Raw genomic sequence first — 14,252 nt, forward strand, 5'->3', positions numbered from 1 at the left:
GTAAGTGGCTTGCCCAAGGTCACACAGCACGTAAGTGGCAGAGCCGGGATTTGAACCCAGGTCCTCTGCCTCCCAAGCCTGTGCTTTTTCCACTAAGCCACACTGCATGACTAAGTGCCAAGCAGCATACTGGGGTAGATAAAAGATAACTGGGTTGGCCAGAGTCCCATCCACATGGAATTCACAGTGTAAGTAGGAGGGAGAAAGATTTAATCCCGATTTTACAGATGAAGGAACTGAAGCACGGAAAAGTTAAGTGCCTTGCCCAAGGTGACAACAGGTGGAGCTGGGATTAGAACTCAGGTCCTTTGACTCCCAAGTCTGTGCTCTGTCCATTAGGCCATGCTGCTTCTCATTTCCCCTTGCATCATGTCACTCCAAGAACCCGGCACGATGAATCCTCCAGCTGGGAATCCCACTCAACAAAGATAAAACCTGGAGGCATTCATAACATGAGAGAAGCTGTGTGGCCTCATGGAAAGAGCATGGAGTCAGAGAACCTGGGTTTCTAATGCCGGCTCAACCAATGGCCTGCTGTGTGATCTTGAGCAGGTCACTTCACTTCTCTGTGCCTTAATTACCTCATCTGGAAAATGCGGATTAAGACTGTGAGCCCCATGTGGGGACATGGACTGTGTCCAACCTGATTATTTTATCTATCTTAGAACACAGTGCCTAAGTAAATGCTTAATAATTGTTTTTTTTTAAAAAAGAAACCAACAAAATAACTGCACCTTCCACTAGACTTACCCCCAAGGTCCACAGCCAGCTAGAAGAGGAGTGATCAGTCCAGGTGCTTTTCGTTGTCGGACATACGTGCCCTAATTCCCACACGACATCCTAGCCAAAATGTGGAGTGGAAGTGTGTGCTACGGCAGAGTTGCCTGGAAAACCGCTCGTCATTTGCACAGGCCGTGGAGTGGCTAGTGGCTGGACTTCAGGGGGAGTTTTGAGCATTAACATTTTTTGCTCTTTCTTCCAGCCACAGGCCAGAGTTATATCCAAGTGAAAAGACTACACTGGATTAGGTACTTGGGTGAATTTGATCAAAATTATTCCTGAAATGACTCCCAGACACCAGCTCACGTTCAGAGGAAGAAAGAAAGGAAGAACAGACAATACTGGCCCTTCAGCTGGGCACTTTCTGTTGCACAGCAAGTGCAACAGAATTGGCATAACACAGCCCCAGGAGACGGAGACGAGCCCGCTCGATCCCCGGTGGGCATGTAGGACTGGCTTGCTGCCCGCGCCTCTCAGCAAGAGTTAGAGCCCCCAAATCCTGAAGCCTAGAACAAAGACCTCGTTTTGGAGGGAGGATATACAGACTTTATTTCATCAGATTTACTATTTACAACTGAGATCACCTTCACATACTATGGTATTTGACTATTCTACAAGGCTACATTATTTTCAAACCAAATCTGAGTCCTACAATGACTCAAAACATAAAACAGAACCAAAAAAAAAAACCCCAAAAGGTAATTTGTTATAGAACAGTAGTGCATACATTATACTCCTGAAAAGCCAGCTTGTATTTTAAAAAACATGAAAGTTTGGAAGATCAGTCTTTTGAGATGATCAAGGATGCACTCGGTCCGATTCTAATTTTACTCTTAGTCGTCTTGTATAATTTCCACTGACTGGGCTTTGCTACAATAGGCATTTCAAAACGGATACTGGTGAGGGGCAAAACTTAATGTTCAGCTCTTGCCAAATTAAATCGATAGCTGGAGTCCTTTTTTCCCTCCCTCCAAAAATGCTTTGGCCAAGAATCCCACCTAGTTGAAGAAGATTTAGGAGTCCGGAATTGGTCTGCGTGCGTTCAGCGGACGTCGACGTGGGCATTCACCCTAGCCGCCCCAAGCCACGGTCCTCTTGTTAGAACGCTTAACTCGCCCACTCAAGACCTCCTCGACTACATGGACAGTTGGCCAAAGCGGTGGGGGAAAATGGTGTCCAAGGTACGTTTGTGGGGGCACAGAGAGCTAGTTGCCTCGCCGTCACCAGTGCACGTCACGGCTGCCCTCGACTGTGCAAAGTGTGCTTCGGCTGCGTCTACTGCGCGGACCGGGGTGGGGTGGGGGGGGAGAGGAGCAGGGCTAAGGCCAGAGGCCCGCCCCATTCACCTTCCGAGGAACGGACACGGGATCCGGCGCTCAAGGGGCTGGCACAGCCTTCTAAGCGTAGGTTCCTCCGGTGATCAGAAGTTCGTACGCGGGATCTCTAGTCCTCCTGCACAACACTATACAGGCGCACAGCATGCCCAGCAGCTATCAGAGAGAAGACAGACAGGAGTCACACGTGGCTCGACTGCAGAAGTCATCTGCTGGTAGGGGAGTCTTGAAGTTCCTTTCAAATGACGCCAAATTCCTAAATTCACTACAAAAGCTCCAGGAAAGCAGACTTTAAAAGACAGGTCAACAGAGTGGAATATTTTGTCACATTTTGGGGACCTGTCTCTTTTCAGGTTTCCCAGTCCCCACAGACCACCTGGGAGAAGGGAGCTTTTGGTTTCTGTCCAGGTACTCAGAGGTTCTTTATCAGGGTTCCCCAAAAGAGAAAATCCCTGGGAGCCTTGCTCTGATCTCAAGCCATTGATCTCTCTCTCGGCTTCAAGCAAGTCGGCAGGCGCTGTCAGAGAAAAATAACTCCAGGGCCTTGGTCCCCAACTCTGTGGTCTTTGGGTTTGTTTGCTTTTATGGTATATGTTAAACACTTACTGTGTGTCAAACACTCTTCTAAGTGCTGGGGTGGATACAAGTTAATTAGGTAGGACACGGTCCCTGTCCCACATCACAGTCTAAGTAGGAATGAGAATAGTTTCGTTTTCAGTCACATCTAGGAAGGATGCAAAATAGACCAAGTGTAGTGGTAAGAGTGCTTCCACGATCAGGAAGAGGGTGCTCCACTTCCTCGATTTGTACTTCCCAAGCGCTTAGTACAGTGCTCTGCACACAGTAAGCGCTCGATACGACTGAATGAATGGGAAAAAAATAACTACATTAAGATACGTCAGCTTTGAAAGAACAAGGTTTCAGTGAATGTTAGAGTTTCTTGAAGCGCAGATTAACTTGTTTGTTTTAAAAACAAGACCAGAGTCCCACAATTTTCTGAAATTGTAACTCGTGGTTTGTTTGTAGCTAAACTCTTTATTCCCATTCCGTGAAACTCTTCTGAAGTTACAACACCCAATTCACCTGCAATTAATAGTTTTAGAGAGCTTTAAAATGACAACTGAAGTGGCCAAGACTGCTTTACTCCTGAAATCCCATCATGTTTTGGTCCTGTCCAGGCCTGAGTTGTCCAGCTTGTACACTCCCAAGGAAATGTCAAAATGCTTCAGAGAAATCCTCCCTCTAAATGGGGAATGCCTGAGCTTTGATGCCTCAGAACTAGGAAATAGCAGAAGTGACAATGTACACAGATTCAAATGACACCCCGAGGAACACTATACCAGGGAGAAACAAAAGAAATTCCATTAATGCTGTGGGAAACCCATCAGATCAACTTTCACTCCTTTGCCTGAGCAGGACAACAGGTCCTGTCCTGATCTACTATAGAACTGGATACTCCAGGAACAAAAGGGGACTGCAACATAAGTGAACCAATGTCTTACTCCAAAGGTTTTTAAAAAAAAAATGCAATTAACTGTCAGATGACAAACCAACTGCATCAGGTTTGAATTATTTAAAGCCATTAGAGGGGATTTGAGGGGTATTAAACAAATGAGGGTCATCAAGAAATAGTTGGGGGGAGGGGAAGTAGAGGTGTCACAATGGGGTCAATATGTTGGCTCAGAGAGTCCTTTAGCTATCACTGCCCTGGAAAATGCTTTAGCTCTAGTTTATATTTACTAAGGCAAGAGAGTCGGTTTATTGTCTATCACCCTACTCTGGTTTGGCCCAGAAACATCCTTTCAGTTGTTACCCAAAAAGATAAGTACCAGATGCTTCATAAGGGGAAACTATCAATTTGGAATGCTTGGTGCTTAGCTTTAGTCTATTTTCCATTATTTTCATAAATCGAAGCCTTTACTGATGAGCCAAATTCATTTAAAATATACGGGGTATGCTTCAGACAAACTCGTAAAAGCAAAGTGCTTTACTTCAAACATGTTATGGAAAGGCACAAAAGCGGTAAAAAAAAATAAAAGCCACTCCCAAACATTTGGTCAGCAAGTTTACGATAAAGGACATCGCTAATGAGAAAAATCAGTTACTACAGACTTCATCTTCACTAGCGTTATTATAGTTAAGAGGCCCTTCAATCAGGTTTGATATTCATCTAGTTCTAGGGTTGCATGTAAAAAAAAAAAAAAATCAAGCTGCTCAAATCTGGGAAGGGAGAGAATTCCTTCTCTCCTACCACACTTCTCCCTGCTTTTCCCTCTCCTTGACATCCCCATTGTCACCTGACAGGAACCTTAGACTAGTCAGACCCAATTCTCCCGCGGGACACTCTATCACTGCTACACGGATTTTCCACTGAGGAAATGTTCGGCAGAGTAGAGACTAATTCAAAGGCAACTAGGTTTTGAGACTCGTTACAAAGTCTTGTTTAAATACCAAAGTAAACAATCCACCTTCTTGTTACCAGAGGCGTTCCTCATTAAGTACACCAGCTTCTGCTAAAATATGCAAACAAAAACTAGGCAATTTAAGAACCGTACATTTGCGCTAGTAATTAAACAAATCACTTGCCAAGCGCAATTAAAAAAAAACAAACAAAAAAACCCCCCAAAACACCCACACACTGACTTAAAAATACACCCTCCAGGCTTGAAACCGGCTTGAAGAGCAATAAATGGAGCATTCCAGGAGTCTTAGGGCATATCAGAAGTTCCCATTTGTGGTTTTTCAGTTTCATATTTGATCATCTCACTTGATAACTAATCATTTCTGGGCTTGCAGCTGTTGTCACAAAAGTAACCGGTTACTCGGTGACAACTAGCTGGCTGGCATCCTGCAATTACTCCCCAGAGCCCCCCATACTTAAAGTGCAAACAGGACACAGCCAGGAACAACTGCCCCATATTCCCCAGGTGGAGGATGGGACACTGTGGTATGTGTTAAGCACTTACTATGTGCCAAGCACTGTACTAAGCACCAGAGGGGGTACAAGCGAATCCAGCTGGACCCAGTCCTTGCCCGACATGGGGCCCTCAGTCTCAATTCCCATTTTACAGGTGAGGGAACCGAGGCCAAGGTAGCAGACACACGGCAGAGCCGGGATTAGAACCCATGACCTTCCGGCTTCCAGGCCTGTGCTCTATCCAGAAGGCCATACATCTCCTCCGGCTAACACGAGGCAGCGCCAGGGACCAGGAATTCAGGAAGAGGAGGAACTGGAGGAAAGGAGAAGAGCAAAGACTCCCGGGAAAGCCAAGTTGCCAGGCTGCCGGAGTCTCATCATCATCATCATCAATCGTATTTATTGAGCGCTTACTATGTGCAGAGCACTGTACTAAGCGCTTGGGAAGTACAAATTGGCAACATATAGAGACAGTCCCTACCCAACAGTGGGCTCACAGTCTAAAAGGGGAAGACAGAGAACAAAACCAAACATACTAACAAAATAAAATAAATATTTTTATTTTATCTCCCCCAGAGAGCAGCCAATTAAAACACACTGCGGGACACCGCTGCCCCACCCCTCCTCATCCCAGCCCCACTCTGGCGGGGATTTCAGTTATCTGGTGTCCTAGGTTTCCGCTCCCAACCCGCTGGAACTGGAAATGGAAAAGGTACCCACAGAGCAGAAAAGGAGTTCATGTGATCACTTAAAAGCACTGACGGATAAACAGAAATAAAGAACTCTAAATATGACCCTCTTCCAAGCAAAGGAAAATTCTGAACACATGACTCGAAATCAGACGCTACCTTTCCAATTAAAAAGTAATGGCTGTGAATGGACTGGAGGAAAATGTAAGGTCTGTAGTTGATGGGATAATAGATAGCAGCGTGGCCTAATTCATTCATTCAATCGTATTTATTGAGCGCTTACTGTGTGCAGAGCACTGTACTAAGCGCTTGGGGAGGAAAGAGCACAGGCCTGGGAATCAGGGGAACTGGGATTTAGTCCTGGCTCTGCAGTTTGTTTGCTGTGTGCCCTTGGGCAAGTCACTCGCTTCTCTGTGCCTCATCTGCAAAGTGGGGATTAAGACTGCGAGCCCCACATGGGACATGGACCGTGTCCAACTTGATTAGCTTCCATCTATCTCAGCGTTTAGTACAGTTCCTGGCATAAGTGCTTAGCAAACATGATCCTATTTCAAGTCTTTAGACAAAGTGTCACATCCTTTGAAAAAGGAGGGGGCTGACTGACCAAAACCATGAAAAGACACCTGCAACCCCAGTGTTCCAAAATCAATGCTTTTCAGACAGTAACTTCTGCGAGGGATCAAGTATCCGGCAGCCATCAAAAGACTAATCAAAGAACATTCCACGATAGATAATAAGGACCATTTTTAGTTGCCGATTCAGCTTCTCACAAGTACACAAAAGGTAGAAGTTCAAAGAGTCCCTTTATGTGAAGGCAGTACCTGGCCTGGGTCTGAAATAACTGAGTTTTGGTGACCTGGGCCCAGAGTTAGTTGCCGGCGCTAAATCGTCTTAACGGTCTCTCCTGCCTCCCGGTAACTTGGTGACCAGCCAGAAAGATGAGTTGAAGATGCAACATAAAGCTACTCAGGGGCTTTCTGGAGGAAATCATTCAATCCATATTGATGAGCAATTTTGGAGGCTTAATCACATCCTTCATTACCAACCTGCCGCACGTTATAGGACTCCCTACCCGAAGGATTCTGGTAAACGAATAGGAGGTGGGGAGGAAAGTGATACTACTATTGTGTTGGAATGGGTGGGGAGAGTCGACCTTTTGCTTTGAAGTCCAGATGGTGATGTGGCACTGCTGCGTGGGCCTGGTAATGTCACAAACCATGTTGGCTGCCAGCCTAACCTAACTAGGGTGGGGTGGGGAGAAATCTAGCACTGCATATTTGCTCTTTGCTATAGCACCAGTACTGTACACATTCTACGGTACTTTGTAGAGAGGCACCGTAACGAATTAATTTGCATCATTTATAGTTTGTGTGTAGAAACACTTATACAGACGCTCAGGACCTATGGAATGACCGGTGGGCATTTCGTTAATAATCATAATATTCAAAGCTTAAATAAAGTGGCAAAGGATGGACGTCTGTTTTAACCTTTAAATAAAATGGGGAGGGTCGTTTTTTATTCCGAGTTGTGGTCGGCAGTATAAAGACGATCGGAAATTGCACGTTTACTCATCTTTTTGGCTTACCTGAATGGCAGCAAACGCCAATGCTGCCCAGATAACATACATCATGATGTCTTGTAGCTTCTTTACAACTAAAGCTTCACATCCCTGAAACAAGAATTAGGTCAAGAATCAGGACTACCCAAAGGAAATAAGGAAGCATCACTCCCACCTAGTCTTAAAGTAGAATATTTTTTTTAAAAAGTGGCTACAGACAGGCTTAGCAGCTGAGTCACCATTTTATAACAAGAAAATACCACTTAAACCAAATAGTATAATGGGAAAGTAGGATCCTTAATGAATGACACAAATAACGGATCAGTGAGGGACATGGGCTGGGTCTGACCTGGTTGTCTCCTATTTCAGGGCTCTGAATAGCGCTTGGCACATAATATGCACTTTTAATACCACAGTTATTATTGACTCAATGAAACTAGGGGCCCCTGTCCCAATTCCCCCTCCCTGGCATGGATCAAGAGCCAGGTTTGGAGCATGCGGTCATGGACACAGCTGACTTACCTCGGAGTAGAGGTCGGAGGGGCGGGCAAGGCTTCCGTTGCAGTTGCTGACAGTCGCTTTGCAGCAGCTGAGGGGCACACTCTGATTTTTGGTTTCTTTGAACCAGTCTGTATTCTCCCAGTCAGAATAATTATGAATCCCACAACAACGCAGCTGGAGGGGGAGGGAGGGGAGTCCAAAACACAAGAAAAAAAGACACTACACTGCATTTTCTCTCTCACTAGACTCTGACAGTCTGATAGTTCAGATTTCAGAAAAGCAAAATTTACCATTGGGCACTTTTAAATAATGAAAACTGGGCAGGCAGCCGGAGTGCGACAAACCTTTGGGGATTCTTGCTATTTAAGCCGCTCATCAATCAATCAATCAATCAATCGTATTTATTGAGCGCTTACTATGTGCAGAGCACTGTACTAAGCGCTTGGGAAGTACAAATTGGAAAGGAGACACGTAGTCGGCAGGATTCGAACCTGCGCGGGGAAACGCCAATGGATTTCTAGTCCATCGCCTTAACCACTCGGCCACGACTATTTACTGAACGCTTCCTGTGCGCTGGGCACTGTATTAAGCGCTTGGGGGAGTACACTAAAACAGAGTTGGCAGATACGTTCCCCGCCCACAACGAGCTTACAGTCTCCATCCCGCCACACAGCCTTCTGTAATTTATTATCCAGGCAATCCATGAAGACTACCTCCGCACTAGACGTTACCCTTCAGTTCAGAAAGGATTGGCTGCGGGGACTAGTGCCCACACAATGGAGAGTCAATCTGAAGCTGGCAGACAAATAAAAGCTCTCCACACCTCTGCTTAAAACCATCTTGGCTGCCACATGCTCACCTGCCTCTGCACATAATCGATAGCGCGACTGGCAGCGTCAGGAGAGGTTCCATTATAGGCCTTGTACACCTTCTCGATACTGCGATCAACCTCGTTTTCCACCTAAGGAAAAACAGAAGCAAATTTTTTGGTCTCTAATCAAACGGGGATGAAAAGCGGCCAGCAGTTTCTGTCCCTGTGGAACAGCTTCTTCATCCTGGTTGCCGAAGTGCTTTAATGTAATACTTTGCAAGAATTGAAAGAAAAAAAAAACCCCACTTCTTTTGAGGCTTCTGATTAATATAACTTATAGACATCTGTATCAGCAGCAGATGAATGTATAGATTAAAAGTGTCATCCGTGCGTTTCTTCTTAGTGTAGCACAGCCAGCTCCTGACAGAAGGAGCTGCGCAGAAGCAGTCTCAGGAGGGATGCCCCATTTTGTAAACCGACTACCTTCGTTTTTTAAGACAGAGTTATCTTGGCTCGTTTCCCGAGGGCTCACTTTCTTTTCCCTTTCTTGTAGCTCAAAAAGAGAATGCAGAGAGACGTGCGATCCAAAATGCGGATGCAAGGCCACGTTCCTGGATCCTCCTTTGGGGGGGTTGGCTCAGTCGAAGCCTTGAGGGAGAGAAACTGAGTATGTAGAGTCAACCCCAGCATGGGAAATTTTATCTGAAAGCTGAATTGTAAGTGTGGAGGATGAAAGAGGATGAGTCTTTGCACCTTCCTGCTGACTCCACCCACGTGGCAATTCAAGAAACAACTCTGAATCCATTTATATGCATCACTAGACAGGACAGAGCCCCTCTCAGGGTCACACCTGGAAAGTTTCCAGTACTCTACCAGTCTATGGGAGGGAGAGTCAAGCAGAGGCATACCTTTTCCATTCCTATCTTCGGCAGTGGCTAGAGAGTGGAAAGCAATCTGCTACAAGTTAAAACTTCCCTGTGCTGGGCAGCAGCAGCATGGGAGGGACTCGAGGATGGAGACTCAAGTTTACCGCGTGGAAGGAGGCAATGGTGAACCACTTTCGTATTTTTACCAAGAAAACTCTACGGATGAACAACCAGAACAATTGCAGATGGAGGTGGGGTGTTCTGGGAGAGATGTGTCCATGGTGCCGCTATGGGTCGGGGACAACTCGACAGCATAAGACAAGACAGGCTAGATGAGCTATTCTGGGTATTTTATAAGACTGGAAGAGCGGAATGACAAGGAGGGATCAGGGCTACTGTTCTGCCCAAGAATTAAATGTTTTAAATGAAATGATCTGCACTAAGAAAATGGGGGCCATATAAACTGGGGTCAAATTCCTTTGTTTTATATTTGTACCTATGCCCATCAATCCACCAGTGGTATTTACTGAGGGCAGAACACTGAACCAAGCACTTGGAAGAGTTGGTAGAAGTGATGCCTGCTCACAAAAGAGCTTACAGTCTAGAAGACAAGAACATTTCTGCTCTCCTGAAGGCAGCAGAGTCACTAGTTTAACACACATGACTGTCAGTGGGTCAAACTTCTGTCAGGGGTTTCTGACTAATGAACATCCCTCCATCAGCTCAGAGGAGTAATCATCGGGTGGGAGGAGGAAATACTGTGCCCGCTCTTATTCTGTAGCCCAAACTGTTCCCTTCTCCACCACCATATGCAATATTCAAACAGGTTCACGGGTGTTGGATGCATGAGCAATCCCTAATTCCTGATGTTCTAGCCAAAGCATAGCTGTTGAGAACGTACAATGTGGAAGAACTAAGTATATTTAAAATACCCTCAGGGAAAAAAAAATTGCCTCTTAGGGCTACAAAAAGTCTTTTGATCCTTTGCTATTTTATTGCGTGCTAACTTTTATTGAACTCTGACCACATTCTTAATTCTACATTAGAACATTCCTCCAAGGTCAGCAAACAACTAAATTAGTTTCAGGCTGACCGACTGCTGTGGAGGTTTTAATATTAAGCTGCCTATCGTGTTACGTACTCGAGGCTGTAATGAAGATATTAGGAAACTAGAATGGGTCTATAAAGAACGCCCTCATCCCTGGTTCCAAACACAAGCTGATAATTCTAAAATTAAAGCAGTTTAAATCCTTAAGTTTCATGCCAGCAAGTGCATTTTCAGGACTAAAGAGGCCTCAGAAAGAAGCTTAATCTTTTTGATCCTTATATAAATTTTACCTTCATGTCTCTCGGCATAATTGTTTTGAGAACCTGAAAATTTAACTACGCACGTTCCAAACAAAAGTAGTGTTTTAATCTCCTAAATTGGCAAGAATTTAAAATGGAGTTCATATGTTTTTGCCTTCTCAAACAGATAACCTTTAACCCACAGTGACCAAGCCAAATTTCCCCAGGAAACCAAAAGCAAATCGCTTTTGGAGGATGCAGCAAAGACAGTCCTCCATCAGTTTAAGAAAATCGGACCACTCAAAATCCCGCCAATTTTCCATGCAGAATCAGGGGGCTGGGAAAAAGAAAAGCAACCAAAAAAAACAAACAAAATAACACAAATGTCAACAGGCAAATAACTTCCACAATAAGAATTTTCAAACAGCATTTAAGATAGTAGAAAGCACGAAGTGGGGCGAGGAGAGTAAGCCTGTTTCTACTTTCATATAAATTATTTGACTAGGACTGTATTCATTCATTCAATCGTATTTATTGAGTGCTTACTGTGTGCAGAGCACTGTACTAAGCGCTTAGGAAGTACAAGTTGGCAACATATAGAGATGGTCCCTACCCAACAACGGGCTCACAATACAAATATGTACATAAGTCCTGTAAAAAAAAAAAAATGGAATGGAAGAATAGGGGAACAGTGTCATATTGCAGCCAATTAATTAGGCACAACATAATAATAATAATAATTATGGGATTTGTTAAGTGCTTACTATATGCCAGGCACTGTATTAAGCGCTTTGGTGGACGCACTCCAAATGAGTTGTACACAGCCCCCGCCTCACATGGGGCTCACAGTCTTGATCCCCATTTTCCAGATGTGGTCACTGAGGCCCAGAAAAGTGAAGTGACTTGTCCTAGGTCACACAGCAAACGAGTGGCAGAGCCAGGATTAGAATCCATGACCTTCGAACTCCCATGTCCATGCTCTAGCCACTACGCCATGCTGCTTCATCTTGCACAGGAATGCCTTCAAGCAAATTGTAGTTCACTCACAACGCAGAGGGCACTAATTGCAAATATTTAAAGTTCACTACTGGAATATGTTTACTTGGAAAGGTAATTTTTAAGCATTTACAAATTAGTCCCTTATAAATTTCAAATGAATTCATTCGGTGATTATGATACCGAAACAAAAGGCAGGCTGCTAGCAGAAGCCTGGTGGGAACTAATCCCCCTAAATGTTTAAGTGGCTCAAAAGAGCTGACATGGGAGTTGAAGGATATGTGGAATGGAGATTATAAATTAATTGGGGAAGGCCTCCTAGAGATGTAATTTCAGGAGGGCTTTGAAGAGAGCCCTCTGAGTTACGGGTCTCCTCAATCTCATCTATCTTGCCACCGACCTCCCACCCACAACCTGCCTCTGGAAAAAGATGGTGGAAATTGCAGGTTTAGTGGACCCACCTTTGCTCGGTAAATGTAACCCAAAACCACGACGACGACTTCTGTGACAAAAACCAAGAGGAGGATGATCACAAACTGCAATGAGAAAGGGAGAACAATCAGAGCACACAAACTAAAAGGAGGCACCTAAAATATGAAGTGAGACAATGATCATATTTCAAAACTGTTTCGTGTTCCTTTGAACCCAGAAGCTAGCAAGGTCCCTGTAAAAAGAATACAGGAGAAGGGAAGATTTATCCTTCTAAAGTATCATTCACAGATATTCCTCTGACCCACCCTCAGCCAGATGCCAACTCACCGTTGCGAGTCCACAACGGCTTTCTCGGATGGTGGCACAGCATCCAATAAGTCCGATGATGAAAAGAAGCGTGCCTACAGCTATGATCACAACGGCGGGAATGAGCGTGTACACGTCTTCAAAGAAATGATCATAGTCATCGTAAGTAATGAAGACATAGGCTCCCACATAGCACAGGATCCCTGCTGCCGCCTGCAAGACAAACAAAAATCGTCAGTGAGAAAGGCTGTTAAAGGGTCTCTTTCCTTGTGAGAGTTACGGGTTCACAGTGAGGTGGTCTTCAGCTTAATTTTATTAATAATAATACCACATTACTCGAGTATTTGTTAAGCGCTTGGTATGTATCAAGCATTGTTCTAAGTGCTGGGGTAACCAGGTTGGACACAGTCCCTGGCCCATTTGGGGCACACAATCTAAGTAGTCTGTTGGTCACTCATATTTATTGAGCGCTTACTGTGTGCAGAGCACTGTACTAAGCACTTGGGACAGCACACCATAAACAGATACATTCCCTGCCCACAACCAGTTTACAGTCTAGTCAGACATTAATATAAATAAATTACAGATGTGTACATTAAGTGCTTTGGGGCTGGGAAGGAGAATAGGTATTGAATCCCCATTTTACAGTTGAGGCCCAGAGAAATGAAGTGACTTGCTCAAGGTCACAACGGCAGGCAAGTGGCAGAGCTGGGACCAGAACCCCCATCTTCCAACTCCCAGACCTATGCTCTTTCCACTAGGCCATGCTGCTTCTGTTTTTCCCCAGAAAGTGATTTCTTCTGCCAGCTCACCAACTGTGGATCTCATGATGGATTCATCAAGCATTCTGTACGGTAAAGTTGGGTTATGAAGACATGCTGAAAACTTTCGGCTCCTTCCTCCCCACCCGCCTCCCAAACACACAATCGTGTCTTGCAGTGAAGCGTCTCAGAGGCTCAGTCTGAATAAAAGGGCCGTGATGACAGAAAGGCAGAGATGTAAAGCTGCCAAGAGTGACGGGCCCCTCTGAGTTGTTGCTACAGTTCTTCAGACTCTACATTATTCATGGGAATATGTCACCAAGTCACACTGAGTGATGGGAAAATTCCCGGGGAGGATGAAAATTTACTTGACGGCTGGGTAAAGTTTTTCAAATAACTGCGACTGTTAGGGTACCTAATTGGATCACAACTGCGGTGTGCTCCCATCAGCACTCCTGAGGATACAGCAACAAAGACTTTGCTTTCTTCAGTCAGAAGGGACAGTAGGGAACTTCGTAAGGAGCTGCATTTCCAAACTTCCACAAAGGGCCCTCAGCAGCACTGCTAAGCTCTCCCCCCCTTGCAGGGTAGATGATGCTGATGGTCTAGACAAGCTTTCTCCAGGTCCGTTCGACAGCCTGGCTCCGAAGGAGAGGTGTCAAATCAATCAATTGTATTAATTGAGTGCTGACTCTGTGCCGAGCACTGTACTGAGCACTGTATTAAGGCCTTGTAAGAGTACAGTGTAACAGAAACATTCCCTGGCCACATAAAGGCAACACTGTTACTCCAGTGGTAAAAGTGACCTAGGCCAAAGGAGAGGAGTGGCTGCCTGGGATGCAGGGAGTGGAGAGAAAGAAGACGGTGATACGTTTTGTACACAAAATTCATTCAATTTTGCCAACAGTACTTTCACTATGATCTTTCTTGTGAATTTCATGGAGGGGAGGTGGGGGAGGGGAGAGTTTGTCATTACGTTTCTATCCACAGAGTGATTTTTCAGGACTGTTAGGC

At 45.0% G+C, this 14,252-nt stretch overlaps 1 protein-coding gene and 1 non-coding gene across 2 annotated transcripts in view; both read right to left on the reverse strand.

Annotated features, from left to right (window-relative positions):
- Positions 1 to 1,303: 1,303 nt before the first annotated feature.
- Positions 1,304 to 14,252, reverse strand: part of TSPAN3 (tetraspanin 3) — a 28,575-nt gene continuing 15,626 nt past the window's right edge. Inside the window, exons 2-7 of the mRNA XM_038767247.1 lie at positions 12,499 to 12,690; positions 12,201 to 12,275; positions 8,639 to 8,740; positions 7,801 to 7,953; positions 7,306 to 7,389; positions 1,304 to 2,270 (exon numbers count right to left, since the gene is read on the reverse strand). Of these exons, the coding sequence (XP_038623175.1) occupies positions 2,178 to 2,270; positions 7,306 to 7,389; positions 7,801 to 7,953; positions 8,639 to 8,740; positions 12,201 to 12,275; positions 12,499 to 12,690 (699 nt within the window). The 3' untranslated portion in view covers positions 1,304 to 2,177. The remainder of the gene's footprint in view (positions 2,271 to 7,305; positions 7,390 to 7,800; positions 7,954 to 8,638; positions 8,741 to 12,200; positions 12,276 to 12,498; positions 12,691 to 14,252) is intronic.
- TRNAS-AGA lies at positions 8,250 to 8,331 on the reverse strand. The gene has a single exon. It is a non-coding gene; the product is annotated as a tRNA-Ser (tRNA).

The sequence above is a fragment of the Tachyglossus aculeatus genome, chromosome 26 (assembly GCF_015852505.1).
Source record: "Tachyglossus aculeatus isolate mTacAcu1 chromosome 26, mTacAcu1.pri, whole genome shotgun sequence".
Lineage (NCBI taxonomy): Eukaryota > Metazoa > Chordata > Mammalia > Monotremata > Tachyglossidae > Tachyglossus > Tachyglossus aculeatus.